The following is a 21,279-nucleotide window of genomic DNA, read 5'->3' on the forward strand; positions in this document are numbered from 1 at the left end:
GCCAGACGCTGCCTCCACCGGCCGCCCCCACCTCACCCCACCCCTGCCTTGGAGAGCCCACCCCTCTGGTTGCTCCTGACCTGGGCCAGGTAGGTTAGGAGCCCCACAGCCACTCAGGACCTTTTCCTGAAGGCATTTCTATCTTGTCTTAGTGACTCCAGGCTGCCAGCTTGAGTTTTCTCACTTGCAAGCACTCTTCAGGCTGATCCCGGCCTGTGTACTCCCTAGTAGATGCTACTGTTGGCTGGGCAGTCACCCCAGCAGACCAGGGCGCGCCGTGTGGGAGGCAGGCCAGCCCCGGGCAGGCCCTGGGTCAGGCGCTTGGGAGTGGGCTAGGTAGGGGCTTCCCCTGGGCCTTTGCTTCTCACCAGTAACACACCCACTAGACCCAACAGCGTGAATCAAGAAGCATAAAATTTTAGCCCCATTAATCTCATTTCTCAAACCTCATTTCAGACGTCAACTTGAGTCAGAATAAATTTATACATTTAAGGAGATTAGACATTTCTTCATGGAGAACAATTAAAACAACTTCAATTCTAACTGCAGGGCACTGAGCTAAGAAGCCTGGCAGATTTGCCAGGGTCCAGTATATATAACAGATACACTGCACATGCGGTATGTAATGCGTAATGTATAATATAAAGTATATAACATGCGCTGTAAGTGAATTAAAAACCACCTGTGCATGGAAAAGATGGCGAGGACACCTAGTCACTCCTCCTTGTCTCCGAGGTGGGACGAAAAAATGTTGACTTTTGTGTGCACTTTGCACCCTTTGGACTATGTGACTCAGCTGCACGCCAGCTTCTGGGGGCCAGCCAGACCATGTGGCTGCGTCCCTGGCATCTCACTGACGGGGTGCACACCAGCACCTCCTGGTAAATGAACTGGCTGCCAGCAAGCACATGTTCGCCGTTACTTTACAGCAGGGTCAACGTGATCAATGTTAACACTGAACGAGGTACAGGGTGGGGGGTGGAAAGTGACTGGGAGCCAGGGGGACCAGCGACGAGAATGTTCTGGACTCGACAGTGGCAATGGCACCGCGACCTTGTGGATGTCAAAACCACGAACGTGGAGACTTTAAAACGATGAATTCCAGGTTATGTGAACTGTAGCTCAGTTCACAAAAGTGGGGAAAAGTAGAGGGAAGTCACAGAAGGATGGGGGGATCCTTGGGGCTGGCTCCAAAGGGCCTGAGCACACTGTAAGGCGTCCCCCTCACAGGGGCTTACCTTCTGGGCCTCGCTAGTTCCTGCAGCTGTCTCACTGACCCTGTCAGCTCTGGGGCCTTGCCCAACGAGAGAGGGTGAGGACCAGCCAGGGCACAGGGACAGAAGAAACAGACTCTCCAGCAGGTGAGGGCAGAAGTAGGAGGCGGGCAGCCAGCAAGACGTCAGGCCGAGCTCGGTCCAGCAGGCGAGCACAGCACTTACCCAGGAAGCCCTCCTCATCAACGATGATGGTGTAATCCTCCGGCGTCTCCGTCAGACTGAAGAACTTGCACCTGGGGAGGACAGACAGACACAGGATGTCGGGCCGGTCCTCACAGCTCCTGGTGGCACGCGGGCAGCTGCCACCCACGACTCAGCTGGTTTCCTCAGAGCTGTTGCCCAGGCTGCCAGGAGACAGGGCGAGCTGCCCGTCTCTTCCTTGTCTCTGTCCAGCCGCAAGTTCTGATTCAGGAGGTCTCAGGCCCCGGTTTTGGGGGACCCTTAAGCTTCTCGGATCCCACTTTTCTCGGAACTGCAGGGAGTCACGCAGAGCAACTATGCTTCGTGGATCTCACCTGACTCTGGGCCTCTGCTGCTCCTACTTCCCTCCCCTGTTTGCAAATGTTCCCACTGTTGCTTAAGGCCTAATCACAAGGTGGCAGAGAGGGGTGTGGCCATCTGTGAGGAGCTGGGGGCAGGCTGCCTTTGGTGCTGCTGCCCAGCCTGAGGTTTATCAGCCCAATTTCCCCCAAAGGAGACCAGGGGCCGGCAGGGACTCTGACTCTGTGGACCAGAGCCACAGGGCTCCGACGGGCTGGGCTTTGTGGCTGCTGTCCCTGGGTGGGAGGGTCACCGTTCCTCACATCTGTCTGTCCCCCAGATGCTGCTGCCCAAACAGGGCGAAGGAATCTCCGCGTGGTCACTTATGGGACTTTGCTGCTCTCCCGTGTGAGGCCCAGCACGGGCTCTGTGCCGTTGGGTAAACCCCACCCACCACGGGAAGCCACACAGCAAGAGGCCCGATGAGAACGCCTACAAAGGTAAGTGCTTCTACAAAGACAAAAAACGACAGAGCTTCCTTGAAGTGTGTGCAGCACTGCAGGGGTGGCCACAGCGGCCACAGCGTCTCCCTCTGCACCCCCCCTTCCCGGCAATACAGAGGCCCCATCAACAGCACCTGCGCCGCATTCTTTACACCCTTTTTCTTTCAAATTTCACTTGGAACAGGGAGCAAGGGAAACTGGACTGGGTAAGGATGCAAAATGGTAAAGCCAGCTGGAAAACAATGTTTGTTTGTTTTTTTTTAAGATTTATTTATTTATGCACACAAGAACTGGGGTGCAAGCCAAATGTACAGGGGGTGAGAGGGTTCACCAGAGACAGTGGGGAGCAGAACAGGCAGATTGGCTGACAAACACTGCTGAGGGGAGCAGCGGGCGGGACAGGAGAGGGCTGCTGTGCCTTATGGGTCAGCTTCCTGGCGGAACTGCGAACTCCTGCTGCAGTGGCTGTGGCCAGCTTCACAGTGCTGAGACCTAACAAAGCCCTTGCGCCACCAGGGAGGCCCGCTGCTTGTTTTTATAAAGTGAAACACCCATGGGCCAGGTCTCAGCGGTCCCCCCTGCCCTGGAAGGGAGGAGACCTGACCCACAAAGCTCCACACGCACACGTGCAGTCTGTATGGGAATCTCCCCAAACTGGCAGTCATGCAAATGTCCCTCCTTCACTGGAGAAGATCTAAACTGGCACTGCCACGCCCTGGAATACCAGTCAGCAATAAAAGGGAAAGAATGACTGGTTTGTGCAATAACATGGATCAGTCTCAAATGCATTTTGTTAATAAGTTAAAGAAGCCAGACTCAAAGGTTACATACTCTGAGCCCAGTTATGGGATGTCTTGGAAGAGGCATGATCATGAGGACAGAGAGCTGAATAGTCGTTCCCCAGGGTCCTGGGGAGATTTTTGGGGTGATGGGAGTTTTGGGTATCTTGATTGTGGTGGCGGTTATTGGAGCATGCTTGTCAAAATGCAGAGAACTGCACTCGAAGAAGGGCGAATCCTACTCCAAGCCAGCCCTACAGAGCACGCCGGCCAGGCTCATCAGTGAGGTGGCCGGCTCTCCCTGTTCTCCCCGACCGTCGGCAACAGCACACACTCTTCAATTTCCCTCCAGCTCTTTGGTTTTCAAATTACATCTCTGTCCCTGCCTGTCCCACATCCAATTTGCAACTATTGCCTGGACAAATGAAATCTATAATTGCTTGGGGACAACAGCAAATTATCACCTTAGTAAGTGGCAATCACTGGTCTGACCGAGCTTCTTCTCAGGGACCCTCACACGCTCAGAGGCCTTGGAGGCCACCCGTCACAGACTGCTGTGAGCAAGCTCTCCCCGGGGGGCGGGGAGTGGCCGCCAGCCGCGGGGGAGCCCTGTGCAGTCAAACAGATGCGGGGCCTGCATCCCATGCCCTCCTGGCTGTGAGGGATGCTCCAGAAATAGACATAAATTATCCTGGCAGGACATAAACACCAGCAGAAGGCCGCGTTGGCCTGTGTGTAAATGGGGAATAAATATGTCGTGACGCGACCTGCCTCCTGGAGCCGAGTGCCTCTGAGGTCCTGCCAGCTGCTGCATATCCATTTCAGAGTGTCTACCTTGGGTGGCCTCAGGAGGGCGAGGCGGTCAGAGGGTCCTGTCACTACTGCTCAGGTCACCGAGTCCAAGAGTCACCCCCATCTGTCACGAAGCCCTGCCCTACCCTGCCTCTGAGATGTTTTCCTCTCTCCACCCCCTTCACATGAATTCTGGCCTAGAAGACCTTCCTAGCCTCTTACTAACCTGGCTCCTTTCCCTTCCCTACGACCCTCCCCAGCCCCCGTCTCTAAAGGTTGGCAAATACCCTTTTCGCTGCCCAGCACACCCTTCCCTCTTCTTTGGGCATAGACTCGTTGCTCATCCTTTCAAGACCCACTTTAAGCCTCTTACTTGGGGCAAACCACCCACAACCTGATCAACACCAACAACCTCCTCTCCCTCAGCTCCTAAGTCAGGGAGTGGGTCCTTCCTTGACAGCCTACAGTCTCTGCTAGGTCTGTGAAAGGGTATTCAGGAACCGCGGCAGCTGGGCTGACTGCTCACCACAGCTCTAGTGAGTTCACTCATGTCACGGCGTGTGCATATGCCCGAAGAGTTGGGCAGTGCACAACGTGTGCCACTTCCTACGCTGGTCCCAAGTACTGCCCACATCTGTTCCAAACTGTACTTGTTTCTACAGTAGACAACAGGTTCTCATAGTTAAGGACTGTGGCTTTCTGTACATACACCTAGCATGCCACACTGGCTGGGCCCGGAATCAACACTCATTGTCTACTGGGTAAAGAAGTAGACGGGCCACACACTACCACAAAAGCCAGAGAAGCCAGTCATAATAAACCCTGCCTGTCCCTGTAAGGCAAGGCCGTGACTGACCCCTCTGCTGGGAGACACTCAAGTCTCAGTCCCAGCCCCACACCAGCTAATGAGTCACAGCTAGATCCACACCCCGTGCTGGGTCTTGGTGCTGCGGCCTTTCTGTTCTGCACCAGGAAGTCCGTGTATGTTCACCAGGAGCGAGACAGGTCCACACCCAGCCTGCTGCTATTGGGAAACCCGAGGGGGAGCAGGACAGTCTGCCCTCTAGGTGCCTCGTGCGACTTAGGAAGAGGACGAAACAGGGGAAGGGCGTGCAGCCCAGAGTGACTGCGGTTCTGCAGAAGGGAGGCCTGGGCCTCTTCATTCTGCGGCACAATGAGGGGCAGGTCCAAGCTGGACTCATTCCCATCCAGCCCCAGCGTGGGCAGTGGATGGCCACATGGAACCGGCTGGCCCTGCTGTAGGGTGGAAGGGGTGTGGCTAAGAAGGCACAGAGACATGATCCCAGAGTTGCTGATTCCATTGGGAAAACACCTCCCGACATCCCATGCCGGGACCTGGGGAACCCGCCCAGATGCTGGTGTATCCAGCACAGGGACAGGCAGCATCCATCTGGCCTTCTCCATTCACCTGCCAGCCCAAGATGCTGTTGGGTTGCTATGCATACCTCCCTCCCCCTGCCCCAGCTGGGGCTTTGCGCCCTTTTTAGAGGTCACAAATACTCCCGTACTTGGACAGTAAAGTCTACCCCAACCTGGAATTCCCTCTGGGGAACCTGGACGAGGAGCTTTACGATCCAGGCCCTCACTGGGCCTTAGGCCTGCTCTTGCAGGTCACACTATCCTGTGCCCGGTAGATCCCACTTGTTGGCTCACCACAGAAGTCTAGATCTTTGTATTTAGAGCCTGGCTAGCTGGGCTGTGAAAAAAGCTTCGAGAGCCCTCATAAAGGGGACAGAAATGGAACTGAACAGGATTCTAGTGTCTTCTGGATACCTGTTAACACACAATTCTCATCCCTTCAAGTGGGGCCTCTGAAGTCTGATAGCCCATTTGGACTCCAACACCAGCCTGGAAGGCCATGGGCATTTCTGGCTCATTCTCTCTGGCAGGCAAGAGGGTTACATATTCCTCTATAACACAGCAAGATGAGAGAGGGTCTGCTCCTTCTTGAGACCACTCTCACTGCCACTGGCTGGTCCCTGAAAACCTGTTAGAATCCATGGCGGGAAACAGGAACACTGTGGGGTCACACAGGGTGCAAGGCCCACTATTCTGGGGGGCTTTTCTTTCCGAAAGAGAACTGGGCACTGTTGTGTGCCACGCTCTGTTGTCTTAACGAGCTGAGGTCTTTTCATTGGCTCTCTGGGTCTTCGATAGGTGTCTCAAGTTATTAACATTTCATGCCTAGTCTTCAACTCTAGAAGTTGCTGTTTCAAGTTTCAGTTAGGGGAAAAAAAGCCCTTCATCACTCTGTGACTTGAAGGTTAGTACTGAAGAGGAGTTTCTTTTTATTTTTTTAAAAAAGATTTATTTATGTATGCATACAGAACTGGGGTACAGGCCAGAGGTGCAGGGGCAGTGAGAGGATTCACCAGAGACAGAGTGGGGAGCAGAGCAGGCTGACTGACGAAGTACACTGCTGCGGGGAGCGACGGGTGAGACAGGAGAGGTCTGTTGCGCCACGTGGGTCACCTTCATGGCTGGGGATCGAACTTGCACTAAAGTGGCTGCGGCCAACTTGCAGTGCTGCGTCCTAACCCGCTGCGCCACCAGTAGTTTTTTTTTAAGACTGGAAGAAATCTCATGTCACAGGTAACTAGGAAAATCAAGTGGACAATGTAATTGAGAAATCTAGGGTAATATGCAGAGACAGGACTGTGAAAGGGGGGTGGGCAGGACAGGAGGAATCAGAGAGCCCTGGATAAAGCCCCTGAGAATTGACAACAGCCTATTTCAGTGGCCAGATTAGTTGTTCACTAACCAACTAAGCGCCTTTATGTGTTAGGCATTTTTTTCAGGCGCTGTGGACACACCTTAAAAGAGACAACTAGTGGGCCCTCCCTGGCGGTGTAGGGGGTTAAAGCGCAGCACTGCAACAATGGCCACAGCCACTTCGGCAGGGGTTCGATCCCCACCTGGGAGGTGACCCACATGGCGGCAGACCTCTCCTGACCGCCCGCTGCTCCCCTCAGCACTGTACTTCGTCAGTCGGCCTGTTCTGCTCCCCACTGTCTCTGGTGAAGCCTCTCACCACCCCTGCACCTCTGGTCTGTACCCCAGTTTCTGTATGCACAAATAAATGAAGTCTTTAAAATAAACTCTCCAAAAAAAAAACAAAAAAAAAAAGAAAACTAGAATTTACATGGCAGAGATACAGGTTAGGATAAATAGTGCATCTGATGGTGGTGTGTACACACACACACACTCTAGTGCAAATAAATGGTGAATGATGCATGAACAGAGCCTGGTGGACAAGGGTTTGCAATGTGGAACAGAACGGGGGGAGGTGGACTCGGCTGCAAGTTTTGGTTTGAGGATGGAAAAGTCCTGGAGGTGGAGGGTGGTGGCATGCTGCGACTGTACTTAGCGTCCCTGAGCTCTCCACTTAAAAGAGTAGGATGGTAGATTTATATTACACCTATCTGGCCGTAGTGAGAAATAACTGAGCAGGGAAGGTTTCTAGGAGACCTGCAGGAGGCCGAAGAGCAGGCACACACAGCTATGGGGGGGGGGTGCGAAGCCTGGCACATGGCACCAGCCACAGTGACAGAGGCCGGGGTGGGGGGGCTGGCACGCCAGGTAGGAGGCTGGTGAGAGCTGGTGGGGCTTGGACTAGGCTGGAGTCAGTGGGGGGCACAGGTCCCCCTGTGGCAAAGATATAATATCCAGCAAAGGAGGACGGTGAGGTTGGCGAGAAACACGAGTCCAAGATAGGGAACAGCTGTTTTCCATGGCCAGCCTCTGGGTGGAGGCAGGAGGGAGGGCAGAGACAGAGGCAGAGGGGGGCATGGACTGGCAGCATTTATGGCTGCAGGCACGTCCCACAGGACTGGGGACTGGGGCGGGGGGTGCCCTCCTAGCCCGGAAGCCCAGAGCACAAGCAGGGAGCACCGGCCGGAAGACCAGGCCAGCCTCCTGCTTCCTCAACGTACTCCCAAGTGCAGGGTGCAAACTGGGTGCTGCCGTGGTTCCTTTTCCTCCCCTGGGGACGGCGAGGTGGCAAAGGCCCAAGCAGAGTGCTTGGCCCCATCACCTGGCTGTGACGAGACTGGAAGGACTTACTGATCCTCAACTCACTCCAGCTTCCTCTGTGAGAGAGGCCTGGAAATGCCCCGGACAGGTAGTTCAGGATTGAAGGAGGCACAGAAGGTGCAGGAGCACTTGGGACCCTGCCTCGCACGGTGGTCACGCACCACGAGTCCGGGGGCTGGTGCGGGAACCGAGGTGGCCAGGCCGTCCCGCAGCACCCGCCCAGAGACAGTAGCTCTCTCTGCTTGCTGGCCGGTGTTAGTGATCCCTGCCTGATTGTGGTCCCCCCATTCCCTGCGCCCCCCACACTAAGCCTTACCAGAAGTATGGTCAGTCTCCCTTGGGTCAAGGAACACACAGGCAGGCTAAAGTCGTCCCCCTGCCCCCAGCATGTTCGCACACCCACCAGCCTGTCAGCGCTCCATCAACGATCACGCCGCTGTGCTCGCGACAGCCCCAGTATCCAGGGCTGTCTCTGCCAACAAGACACCCGTTCCGGGGGGTGGCGCCTCATTTCCCGCCCAGGTCCTCTGGGCCTTACTTGCATGGGGCACCCGCACAATCAGTGCCAACTGAACGAACATGCAGTGTGATGAATCATTCCCGTTTCACAGGCAGGACAACTGACTCCCCGCAGGCTAAGGCAGTGACTGCCTTGGGCTACCGGGCTGGGGGGGGAGGGCAGACACCCCACACCCCTGGGTCTCGGCTCTTTCCCGGGAGCTGTCTGCCCTCTTATATGGGAGCCACAGGCATGAGAATTCACAGCAGCCTGTTTTCAGTAGCAAAAAAGCAGGTACAGTAAAAAGAAGTACATCTTTTAAACATACGATATAAAAAGGAAATGAGGCAGTGAAGAATAGGTTACCTTGGGGGGAAGGAGGGTGAAATGGAGGTTCCTGTCTCCTGGGCTGCCCGGCTTCCCATGCGCTGACTGCATTGTTAACATTGGGGAGACAAATGAGGAAAGGTGGGCGGACACATGATGGATGAGGGCTGTGAACCCGAGCCGAGGTCCAGGGGGCAAAAGGGAGGGCTGCAGGCACGTCCCGGGCAGACACTGTTCTCTTTGTGTACCTGGGGCAGGTAGCAGGCCGAGGGCCAGGGCTTGGTGAAAGGCTGGGGAGGACCCACGTGGAGCCCCGCAGGCTCCCCGCTGTAAAAGGGGACCGGCAGCCGCACAGCCGCACAGCGGGGGCGAGGGAAGGCCCCGGGAGGAGGAGTCCCGGCGGGACCAGGCAGGTCTGGGGACAGGTTACAACGCTCCCCCAGCCAACCTGGCCCTGGACGGTTCCTGATTTCTCGGTTTACTTTGGTTTTAAAGATGTATTTTTAGTCCTCGGCTTTGTTCCAGCACCACAGTCCAGTCTTCACATGGCCCTCAATGGTGCCATGGCCGTGGGCTAGTGTCTGGAAAGAGCACTGCTTCTGGTCAGGGGCCTGACCCCACCGTGTGGTCTTAGACATTTACAGAGCCGCCGAGCCCCTCTTCTCATGAAGCGGGGCACAGCCCCACCGATCTCAGCCCCGGGTGAGAGGTCAGCATTGTTGTGTCGATAAAAATGACGTTGTATACAATAGTCGCTCAAACTGCAAGTTTGGGTAATAGCACTGATGTTCCCTGGTTTTCTCCTGACATAACTGGAAGCTCATTCAATCCGCTGCTGAGCACATGCGCGCGCGCACACACACACACACACACACACACACACACACACACACACACACCTTTCCAAAGATGCAAGCAGCATTCTGTCAGCACGCTGAGAACAATAATCAAGACACACAAAGCCAAGAGCAATCAGGACTCCTTGGCTCCTGCCTCCCCCACCCCCCACGTCCCTGACACTATTAACTGGGAACCAGCAGTCTTCAGAGGGCTTGCTATTACCAGGCTCTTAAGTGAGCTGGGAAACTGTCTGCAGTTGTTGTTCTGTTGCCTGGCAACATCTGAGCGCTCCTGGCTCTGGGGTCACCAGTGCCACTCTCATCTGTGGCCACTTTGATTCTATGCTGTCTGCTGCCGGCTCTAGGGCAGGGTGTCCCGGATCCCTCTGGCCGACCCCACCCTCACATGACCTCTTCCCAGCACGGACCCCTTCAGCAGTAACCTCCAGCTCAGAAACGCTCCTGCCCACCCTCCCCTCTCTGGATCATGCCTTCCTCTTCCGTGTCTCCTGGTGGCATGCCCTGTGCCCAACACACCTCCAGTTCACTGAGGTTCAAGGTCAAATGGTCAAGGATCCTTCTCAAGATGTCCCTGCTGTTTGCTCTATCTCACCCTTCTCTCTGGCCTTGGAAAGAGTGTACCGAGGCCACCTCCTTTCTGTTCCCACCGTGGTCTTCTCTTAGCAGTCCGCCTCATACTTTGCTTCCTCACTTTAGAGACAAACAGGCTCAGGTCTCCTTTCAGCCTAAGAAAAGTCTACCTCATGCTGTGTCTCCCTCAGGTCACAGTCAAACAGGCCTCTGACCTCCTCATATTCTCCTGTCCTTTACCTGTGGGATGACCCACATGGCTGACCCAAGCCTTTGCCTGGATGCTGGGCCCTGCCACCGAGTTTCTTCTACCTTGACACAGGCACTTCTCTTTTGTTTCCTGTAGTGACTCCTCTTCCCCTCCCAGGGGAGGCAACGCTGGAGGACTATCCATTCTAATCTGTTGTTACATAGTCCACAGCCCCTGCCTCCCAGTTCTCACTCCCAGGATTTCTTTGACTATGGCTCAGACCTCCCCCCCCCCCCAGCTTCCGCCTTGTACCTTCTCGGCCTACTCTTTTTTTAAAAAAGATTTTTTGTAGGGGTACAGGCCAGAGGTCAGGGGTGGGATGAGTGGATTCACCAGAGACAGAATGGGGAACAGAACAAGCAGCCTGACTGAAAGACACTGCTGAGGGGAGCAGCGGGAGGGACAGGTCTGCTGCGCCATGTGGGTCAGCTCCCTGGCCGGGGACTGAACTCAGGCTGTAGTGGTGATATGCTGAGATAGGACCCCCCGGCCACCAGGGAAGCCTTCCCTGCTACTCTCTTGGGCTCACTTCCCACATCCACCCTTTGAGAGCGGAACTGTCCATTCCCATTACATAGATTAGGTAATTGAGGGCAGCCACTTGTCAGATAACCCTGACTATAGCACATGTCCACACCTCCAGGGGATGAATGTCTCTGTGTCTCTGCACACCAGTCACTTGATTCTAAAAACCCACCGCTGGTCCCCCGTGGGCTTGGCCAACAGCCAACCATGGGATAGAGCCAAGGCCTGGGTCTGCCCCTGCTCCCAGGGAGAGTCTGAGTCATCTTAGAGAACATTCTCATCTTCAATCGCAGCCGCCTGTTATGTCCTGTTATGTCCTAGCGGCCACACTGGAAACTTGATCTGTTTATTCTTGGATTCCTAACCCAGCAGAGTGGGCCTCACATGGGCCTCTCGGGCATCCTGGGCAACAAGCCCCAGCCCAGTCAGAGCCCTATTCTGGCAACAGGCCTTGGGAGTGGGGAGGGGGCCATGTGGCCAGGGAGGCCATTTCCAGGTAACTTATCTAGTAAACCCATTCTGGTATTTCTGATTTATGAACCAGATAAATTAGCCATAGGGAAGAGAATTGCAAGGGTTTGTTTATTTTGTGGAACAGTTTACCCATTAAAATCACAAAAGGGGGGAACTTTTGGAATTGACCAGACAGGGAGGTAGAGCACTGGGAGGGGAGCCTTGACTCCTGCTGGGAGGGCCACTGGGTGCTGCCCAGCTCGGTGAGGGTTCTGTTTGCATACTCTGAGGGAGGGGGGAACTCACTCCTTGCAAGGCAACTAATCCCATTTATTTATTCCTTATTTCCTGAAAGCTCTACTAATGCAGCCTCCTTTAAACTAACCTCCACATAGTCACTCCAGCTGGGAAATGACAGGGAAGGAGCCCAGTTAGACCATTCCCTCTTCCCACAGCAGAAACAGGGCTTATGGCAGGAAGGCTGTATGCACCCAACTCCTTCTGGCTTAAAGCACTGGTTCCTGACTTTAACTGCCAGGAACTCACCCTGCTCTAAACGCCAGTTGAGGGCACAGCGGAAGTTGGAAAGCCAGAGTGATGGGGGCTCAAGCTGCTTGCTGGAGGCCTGGGGCTGGCCAGAAGAGGCTACCGGCTAGCTGCCTAACCAGGAGCCTCAGTGCAGCGAATCCACAGCCATTTTCTGGGGGTTCAGTTTGGGAGAGGCTCTGCTGCAGGGCAGTGTTCACAGAAGAGTCTCTGTGCGCCCCTCCTGGGGCTGGCCCAGACCCCTCTCTGCTGTCGTTGCCTGCATGTGGCCTGAGGCAGATGCGGGATGGCATTTCTGGGATCTGTGAGCAGAGGGAAGCCACTTTCACATTGTTCTTCTTCTGTAACCACAAAAGCAAGCCGGGCCCCACCGAGATGACTGCTTTGCTGGCGGCAGGAAGGGGGAGGGCGACTGGGAAAGCTGTGGTCTCTCAGCTCCGTGGGAGGCGCTGTCCAGCCCCAGGAGCCCCAGGAGCCTCAGCACCCAGGTCCAAGTGTTCACACGGGGCCTCAATGGTGCCCTTTCACTACGACAGAGGGAGAAGACCAGGGGGACCAACTTATCAGTCTGCCAGGGACTATCCCCATTTTGACACTGAATGTCCTGCCACCCAGGAAGCTCCTCACCATGGAGACAGCCAGAAAAGCCTGCGTGTCTGGAGCGCAGGCCTCAGAGAGTTTCTCTTGATTAGCAACCTAAGAGGAAAAGAACCTTAGTGCTCGACAGACCTTTAATCAAAGCTCAGAGGAGGGTCTACCTGAGGTTCCACAAGGAACGTGTGCCACTTGGGACCAGAACCCAAGTTCTTTTGGGTTTTGCACGGTGACTGAGTCACCTGCTCACACATGCCGCCGACCACAACCAGGCATGGTCTTGCCTGAGTGGCTGCAGAACCCGGCAAACCTAGCAGTCCCTGAGGGCTCAGGGAGAGTGCCAGCCTTCTGCCAAGCCCAGCCCACACTGTGAGGGCCTAGGCAGATACTATGTTGGTCCTTCTGGTTCTTGTCTCCGCACATATCCTGGTGCCAACCTGAATTCAAATCCTGGCTCTGGCACTTATTGGCTGTGTGACCCTGGGCAAGTTACTTACCATATCTGAGTCTCTCAGTGTAGTGATCAGTAAAATGGGGCTAGCCAGGATGACTGTGGGAATGGAAATAGGCTGCAGGTGTCATAAACGTGGGTTTGCACAGAAAGATGGGCTGCACCAGAGATGGGGAGGGGGTGGGAAACAAATAGAGTGTTTTATTGGTCCCCACCTTCTTCATAGGCTTCTAGATGCTCCTCACTCCTGGCTGGGCACCATCCTGGGCCCTGAACTTCATGCTCATTCCCCAAAGCCTGTCACCCAGCTTGTTATCAGGCCACCTACCACACAAGCCGATGCTTTTACTGGTCAGGCCAATTACTTTGCCTGGCTTCACTGTCATCGGGATAAAGCCCAATGCCTCGCGTGACTTTGAGCCCCCAGGGACTGAGCTGCATCACCCAGCCCCATGCTCAGCTCTGGCTGAGCACAGACCACCTACAGGGCCTTACCTTTGCTTCTACCTGGGACTCTCCAGTGTGGTTCGCAACCTGTGGGTCTCAAGGGTAGACTTCTTGGACTGCGCTCCACTGGGTACTCTTTTGCTCACCAGCTCAATCTGGGGAGTTACTGCAGCGTTTACGCCCCCTCCTGAGTGGGCGGGGACCCAGGCTGGTATGCCTGTGACCGCAGATCCCAGGCCCTGGCTCACTGACTCAGCTCCTGGCCTGGGGGCGGCCTGGGGGTGGGAGGCAGAGGGCGCACAGGTGCTCAGATGCCTGGCCCAGCCCCTTTCTTGGCCTCGGTTTCTTCAGCTGCACAGATGACTGCCTTGGGCACTCTCTGGGCTCCTTCCAGGATCACAGTCCTGCACCTCCCCGGAATCAGATTACAAAGAATCTGAGAAATGGCAGCATCTCCTACCACAAGGTGGGCTGGGCACTTTCACAAACTGCTGGACGGGCCTGGGGAGCCTCACCCCTTCCACACCCACCCTTAGAGGGAAGACTGCAGGTGCTCAGGTGCATTCTTTAGGTGCCATGAAGTTCAGAGAATTGAAACAGCATACTATGTGTGGCAGATGAGTCATGGTTAAGAACCTGAAATAGGGGCCTCCCTGGTGGCGCAGGGGCTAAGTCTCAGCACTATTACGCTAAACCCTGAGTTTGATCCCTGGCTGGGGAGCGAACCCGCATGGTGCAGCAGACTCTCCTGACTCCCCTACTGCTCCTCTCAGCAGCGTAGTTCAGTGGATCCACTTGTTCTACTCCCCATTCTGTCTCTGGTAAATCCTCTCACCCCCCACACCTCTGGCCTACACCTCAGTTCTCATATGCATAAATACACATAAATCCTAAAAAAAAAAACAAAACAAAAAAAAAACAAGGTCCTGAACTAAATGTAAGTTATGCTTCAAAATAGGTAGAATCACATACAAGCAATAGAAGCAGACAGTAGGAGACCCATGGCGACTAGAAGGGGTGGCGGGAGAACTTCTGGACCCTGGAACTTGGGTCTAGCAGGGTTGGGTCTGGCCTGGGTGCTGGCCCAGGACGCGTGGTCAAGCTGAGGGAGTTCACTGCGACACACCCTGTGCTTGGTGCTGTCCTGGGCTGCGGCGGCAAAGGTGCACCTTGCTTTTCATCTGGTCTTTCTGGGCCTTGTCACAGCCCAGCAGACTTGCCTTGGTCACTATGTGGTCGGCTGAGAGGTGCCCACGCAAGTCACGGTGGGCAACCAGGATCCCTGGAAGGGGCAGAGGGGCAGAGGTGTTGAGGAGGTGCTCTGAAGGTGGGTGAGGAGGAAGGCGTCTCAGGACCCCTTGAGTCGGTGCCCAGCGGTCGTCCTGATCACTTAGGGTTAGGCTAGAAATGCTTTCCAGGAGATAAAATCTGTGCTGGGTCACTAACCTTGAAGATGACACTGTTTTAAATGCAAAACTTTAAACTGCACTGCGTACAGGTTCTGGGTGCAGTCTGACGAGTTCTGATAAACGTACATGTAAAGTACTATCCAAGCAGCCACATGGCCACAGAGGTTCCTGTCCCTTCCTGCCCACCACAGCCACCGAGGCCACCCGCTCCACTGTCATCACAGCGCCAGGCTGCCTATGCTGGGCCTCGCTTCTTTAGCTCACTGTGCTGTTCCTGAGGTCTACCTGTTTTACGATTTTTCAATGCTGACTCTACACGTTTATACAGAATATCTTAAAATAATCACAATTATGTATTTGTTCTATCTCCTGCTAATGGCATTTGGTTGATTCCAATTTGGGGCTATTATGAGTAAAGCATCTATGAACATCCTTAGTTTAAAAACTAAAGCCCTCCCGGCCAGCTTCCTATGCCCCAAACTCCCGTAATCCCACAAAGGCAGCTCGGGCTTGCCCCGCGAGACGCCTTTGCGCGCCTGGACCGGCCTGAGCCTCGCCCTCTCCACGGGGTGGTCCTGTGGAAACAGGCACCCTGTGTTGAGCATGAATTCCTGCCAAGGCGGGGAAGGGGCCTGCTACCGTGGAGCCCAGCAAACAAGCATAGTGTTTAGTTTGACTGAACCAGGGAGGTTCGGGTGGAGAGTCGTGGGACACCATTGGGTGGGGTCCCCAGAAGGGGCGAAGAGAGGCTCAGAGCTGAGGCAGAGCCCCGGCCAGGGAAGCTCGAGGGAGCCCAAAGGAAAGACCCCCCAACTTGTAGCTGAATTGTCTAGAGTCATGGAAATGTCTGCACTTTGTCATATGACAAGTGGAAGAGCAAGCCCAGGTGACACAGCCAGGTGCCCTCATTACAGACACACACAGACATGCCGTTTACATGAGTCAAGGGAAAGACAGACACGGGCAGGTGGCAGTTACCAGCCTGGTCATGCTGCCCATGGGGGATGGCTATTCAGACAGACTGAAAGTGGAAGCAGTAAGTCTATCACCAACCAAGGGCCGGAACAAATCAAACCTGTGCACATGAGGTCCGTTGGAAAAAAAAAGGCTTCGAAATGACTGGGTGTAGGTGACAACAGATGGGGTTCGTGTTTTGGCAGCTTACTTGGGCTGCTTGGGAGGAGAGACAATCCTGCCTCTCACCCATGATGGTGCCGCTTGCTCTCTGTACTGCCCTCTGCTCCCGCGCCGTCCACTGAGGTCTTAGGGGGCACCGGGGGATTCTGGGGGCAGGACGCAGGAAGTGATGCTTGTGAACATGTCAAAGAGGCCCTCGGGCAGCCCCCAGGCCGGAAGATGACGAGTTTGGCAAGGTGGGGAGTTGGACACAGACATGCTTGTGTTTCTGAAAGGCCCCAGGGCTTTGGAAACAAGGGGTGGGAGGGAAGATGGGGGCAGGACGCAAGAAGGAAGAGCTAGGACTATCTGAGCAGGGGTTATGGCTCAAAGGCCTGCCAGGGGCAGGCAGCTGAGACAGGCGGGCAAGGAGAAGCAGGAATAGAACACACTTTGCATATCAAACACACAGGAACGTTCTTCACTTGCACCAAGAAACATGTGGCCCTTGCAGTCAATTTGTCTTCCTTGCAGACTTCTGGGAATGCATAGGAGGGAGATTTTTTTTTTCTGTGCCCAAGAACAAGCCAATTAAAGTGGTGTGGCAAAAAGGTTCAGCACCTGCTCTCAAATGTGAGGGGACACCCAAGAGCCGGAGACGGAAGCTCCCTCCCTGCTGAAAGGGGCGGCTGCCTCTCAGCGCTGATAAACGGTTGCCATGTGGGCCCTGGGTTGCAAGAGCTTCCAAATTTTCAAGAAAAGATGGAAATCCAGATTTTTGTATCTCTCTCAATGTTTAAATGTTGGTGTAATTTGTAAAAAACACACTGGGTGGGCCAAAGAAAACATGTCTGGTCTACAAATACCTTATTTTCCCTTCCCAGACCCCTAAAAGATCTCAGGAATCTGGGGCTTCGGGGTAGTCACTTTCCGAGTGTCTGTGTGACTACTGTGGGCTCAGAGTCTGGACATGGAGGTGGACAGTCAAGAGCCACAGGACTCCTCAGAGCCCAGGACTACCCCCAGTTGCCTCCAGGAGCAGAGGAAGCAAAATAAGCCACTTGCCAGCTCTGGACGCTTCTGGGAGACTCAGTGGTTTGCGCTTCCAACCAGGCTGAAGCCTAACTCTTTCTGGCCTGGTGCTGGGGCAAAAGCACCTCCGAGTTCAGGCTGTCCAGCCCCCCATCGCCCACACAGGAGCCAGGAAGCAGGGCGCCGGCCCTTCACTCCCTGCCCCTCTCCCACAGGCTGGGTGGCCCTGGGCAGGCCCCGGGCTTCCTGTGGCATGCCCTACACAACACGTGGCTGCGTGGCTCTGTTCTAACAGGCCACTCGCTGCCTGTGTATCATGATTCTAGGGGCCTAGCACCGGGTGTGCTGGGGGTGCAGATGGACAGTGTTGGAGGGTTTAGGGCTCAGAAAGGCAAGTGACTGAGCAGCAGGCTGAGGAAGAGCTAAATCTGAGTGGCTGGGATTTCAATATGAAGACCCCAAGTCCCAGAAGGCAGCCAATTGGCCAGATGGGGTGCATCACAGCTCTCCCCACCCCACTCCATCTGCAGGCCACAGAGCAGATCCCCAGACTCTGCTTTCCAGGGATGGCGACTATGACCAGGGTGACCCTCGTGCTCCCCCCGCTGTGTTAGGACAGCCAAGGCCAATGCGAACCTGGCATTCTCTCACCGAGCCCGGACAAACCTTCTAAACAGTGCTGTGCTGTCCAGGGCAACGTCCTGGAGTGGCGGGAATGGTGCACGTGCTTTGTCCAGTGGGAGCGCCCGGCCACCAGTGGCTGCAAAGCACTTTGAAATGGAGCTAGTCTGGCTGAATTTTTCAACTGATTTGATTTTAATTAATGTAAATTTAAATAATCACACGTGGTAGGAGGCAACGTTTTTGCACAGCATGGTTCTAGAACTTTACAAGATTCCACTCACTCGAAGGCAGGTGACCTCCCCTGAAACACAGCCCGCATCCCCTCCCTGCCCGCTGCTCCTGGCCTCACCCCCACCGGGCATCAGCACTGGGCCACTCCAGGCTCAGGTCCCAGGCCCCACAATGGGAGCCCCATCAAGGTCCCCTGAGTGGGTGTGAGCGGCTGGCACAAAGGGTTCCCAGCTTGGTGCTCTCATTACCACTACTCTCCTTGGAGACTCCCCGAGGAACGTGCCTGGCAAATGGGGTGAGATGCTTGGCATCGCCGACAGGCGCCCTTTGATGGGCTCAAGCGCATGCCTGCAAGAAAGGGCAGGAAGACCCGCCGTGGGGGCTGCGGGCCGACCCACTGACCCCACCTCCATTAGCAGGATGGACACGCTGAGCGGGACGGTCTTGTCAGGGAGAGGAGGGTCTGAACAAACCCCTGTCTGGGCTCTTTCCAGGGGTCCTCACTGCCCGGGGCCAGGGAAGGCTGGGTGGTGTGGGGGACACAGCCCTGTCTTAGCCAGGGCTACCTGTGACTGCATGGCCTGAACTACAGAAACGGATTTTTCTTGGTGCTGGTGGCCCAGGAGGCCCACCCCTCTTCCAGGCATGGCTCTAAGTCACCTTTCCACTGGTGTCTCTTCTGATAAGGTCGCCAGTCCTCTGGATCAGGGCCCCACGCTATGAGCTAATTTAACTGCAACTACCTCCAAAAGGCCCACACTCCGAATACAGGCCCACTGGGGATTAAGGCATCAACACATAAAATGGGCGTGGGGGACATCTAAATGTCTAGTCCATAGTATCCTTAAAGACGTCACATGCTACTGAAAGACATTCATGAATTGGTTAAGACTAGAGCTGGTGTACCAAGGGCAGACATGAATATAAACCATCGAAAAACTGCAGGGAAGGTGGGGTCTCTCATGGAGGCTCTCTACCTGGGGCCCTGTGCTGGGCCCTAATGGACAGGGAGCCCTGAGGGAAGACAAGCCATTCCCGAGAGGCGCCAGGCGAGTGGGGAGCTAGGAGAGTATTTGGGAGAGTGAGAAGGAGCCGGCCCATGCCCCACTTCCCTCCGCCCCATTCCAGCTGAGACAGATCCCGTCCCTGCCTCAGCTCTGTTTTCACAGCGGTCCTGACACACCTGTAGGGTGCTGGGGCTGGGGTGTGGGGCTGTCTGAGCCACTGGCAGCCTGGCTCCCCGGGCCTCCCTGCACCCTGGGGGCCAGTGTAGTCACACTGCCATGTACCTCGGCAAGAGCTTTTCCTTTGGAAGATGTCAGGCTTGGTCCAGCCAGGTACCTGGTGTTCACCGTGTTAACTTGCCCCAACAAGAAGGGCCAATGCCAAGCGGTGCTGCCTCAGGCCTCGTCCCAGGGTGGGGTGGGGGGATGTGAGTGACCAAGTACTCCAGGCCTCCAACCCTCTTCCCGCCCCTCTCTGCCCTGCTGCAGAGAATCCATGGATCTGTTCCCCCCAACATGTGCTCAACATCACAGGCCCCCCAGGTTGGGAGTCCTCCTACAGTGGAAATACCCCTGCAAACCCCAGCTCTAGCTGGTTCATACTGTATACACTGGGCTAGAGGGGGCCCTTAGTGCCTGGTGTCAAGACGGGTCTACAGACCACAGATACCAGCCCAGTCAGCTCCCCACAAGCCAAGCTTCCTAATGGAAGCACCTTGGGGTCGGTTTGGCAGCTGACGGGCCCTGCCCCACAGCAGGAGGTCTAGGCCCTAAGGACCTTTCATGGGCTCTGGGCCAAATATTTCACTGATATTAAAATTCTCCCTTGGCCAAGGCCAGTATCCCTGGGGCCATATGAGATTTGCCAAGTCAGTGAGATGGAGAAAGTAAGAGAGACAGGAGCATTAGGAAACAAGAAGGTAATCAGAACATAATAAAAACGCAGTTCTCACAGCTGGCCAAATCAGTAGCTTCACCCCATCTGGCAGATGAAGACACTGAGGCCTGTGAGGGCCCGCACCCTGCCAAAAGCTGACACGTGGAGACTGTGGTGAGATGGTAAGGGAGGAAGGTCAGTAGACTGTCTGGGTCTCTGGCTGCCAAGGTCCTCTCTGCCCACACAGGAGGTGGGTGACCTCAGGGGTAAACATCACTGGCAGCAGCCAGGAGCCTCTCAAGAGCCTTCCGAGGGTCAAAGGGGCCAGCAGCTGCCCACTCACTGCCCTGGGGCAAGAAAGTTGTTTTTATGGGGTCTAGGACAGTCGTAAAGTCCACACCGCAGCTGGCCTGCTGGCCCTGAGAGGGTGCTGCTCAGGCCCCGCAGGTCCCAGTGTCTGGGGTGCTGGCAACAGAGACAATTCCCAACACACCTGGAGGAGACAGAGCGCTGGGCCTGGGAGTGGGGCTGAGCATGGCCTGAGAGGCCCTGGAGCTCCAGTCCACTTGCGATGGTAAACAAGCCCTCCGCCTAGGCCTGGCATTGGCCGAGCCATTGCAATTTGGGCCAAACCTTCTAGACTGCAGCTAACACAACTGCCCTGTCCGGTATTCCTGAGCTCATCTTAACGATGCAGAACACAGCTCGGAGACACGGACCACCGGAGGCCACCCAGCTCACACAGCAGGGCTGGGCATCACCAGGATGGTGGGAATAGTGGGCAGAGCACTGTCCTGGAAGGGAGCACTGTGGGGGAGGGGCAGCAGAAACAGAGGAGAAAGGGTGGGAGAAGCCTGGGGCTGAGGCTGCAGGCGGCACTGACCTGGATGCCCACACTGTGCACACAGGTGCAGGGCAGAATGTGACTTCTGCACCACTGGACGCTGCTCTCCTGCACACAAAGAGGGGGCAAGATTCTTCCTGAGGGTCCTGGGGTCAAGTGAGGGGGCACTGAAAAACCTACTCACATGGCTGGTCAAGTAGTAGAATTCATATTAAAAAGACATTTTTTAAAAAACAATTACACATATATTCCCTGAGAAAAGGTGCTCAGCCTAAGCCTTCCAGCTGGGGCTAACAGCAGGAAGAAGCAGAAGGGCATAGGTGAGAGAGCCGAGACGGGGGAGCCAGCCTGAGTCCCACTCAGCTCGTCCTCGGTGTGACTTGAGGCAGGTCTGAGCAACGGCTTCCCCTGTGAGCAACCCCACCTTTGCACAGAGCACAAAAGCCCCCAAGTAGCCAGCACACAGCAGACCCGCAAGGAAGGTGGGCCCAGATTAAGCTTTGTTTGTTCTCAGTCCGCCCTATCAGTCCCTGCATTGGTGACTTTTGAGCTCTGATGGTAAAAGGGTGAACTTTGAGAATCCCAGCCACTGCCTTTCCCTCTCCAAGAGGGAGAGAACTAACTGTGGGGTGGGGAGGGGATAAAAAGGCCTCAGAGGCCTTAGGGTGGAGAGGAAAGTCCAGGTGAGCAAGCGGCCAGAAGGCCCAGCCCAGCCCAGTTTCAGCAGGGCTGCCTG

General features: G+C 55.3%; 1 protein-coding gene across 1 annotated transcript in view; it reads right to left on the reverse strand.

The window, feature by feature from the left end:
• GATSL2 (GATS protein-like 2) overlaps positions 1-21,279 on the reverse strand; it is a 42,362-nt gene that overhangs the window by 10,706 nt on the left and 10,377 nt on the right. Inside the window, exon 2 of the mRNA XM_004688313.2 lies at positions 1,440-1,510. Coding sequence (XP_004688370.1) covers positions 1,440-1,510 — 71 coding nt within the window. The remainder of the gene's footprint in view (positions 1-1,439; positions 1,511-21,279) is intronic.

Source organism: Condylura cristata, unplaced genomic scaffold (assembly GCF_000260355.1).
Source record: "Condylura cristata isolate star-nosed mole 26May11 unplaced genomic scaffold, ConCri1.0 scaffold00024, whole genome shotgun sequence".
NCBI classification, from domain to species: Eukaryota; Metazoa; Chordata; class Mammalia; order Eulipotyphla; family Talpidae; genus Condylura; species Condylura cristata.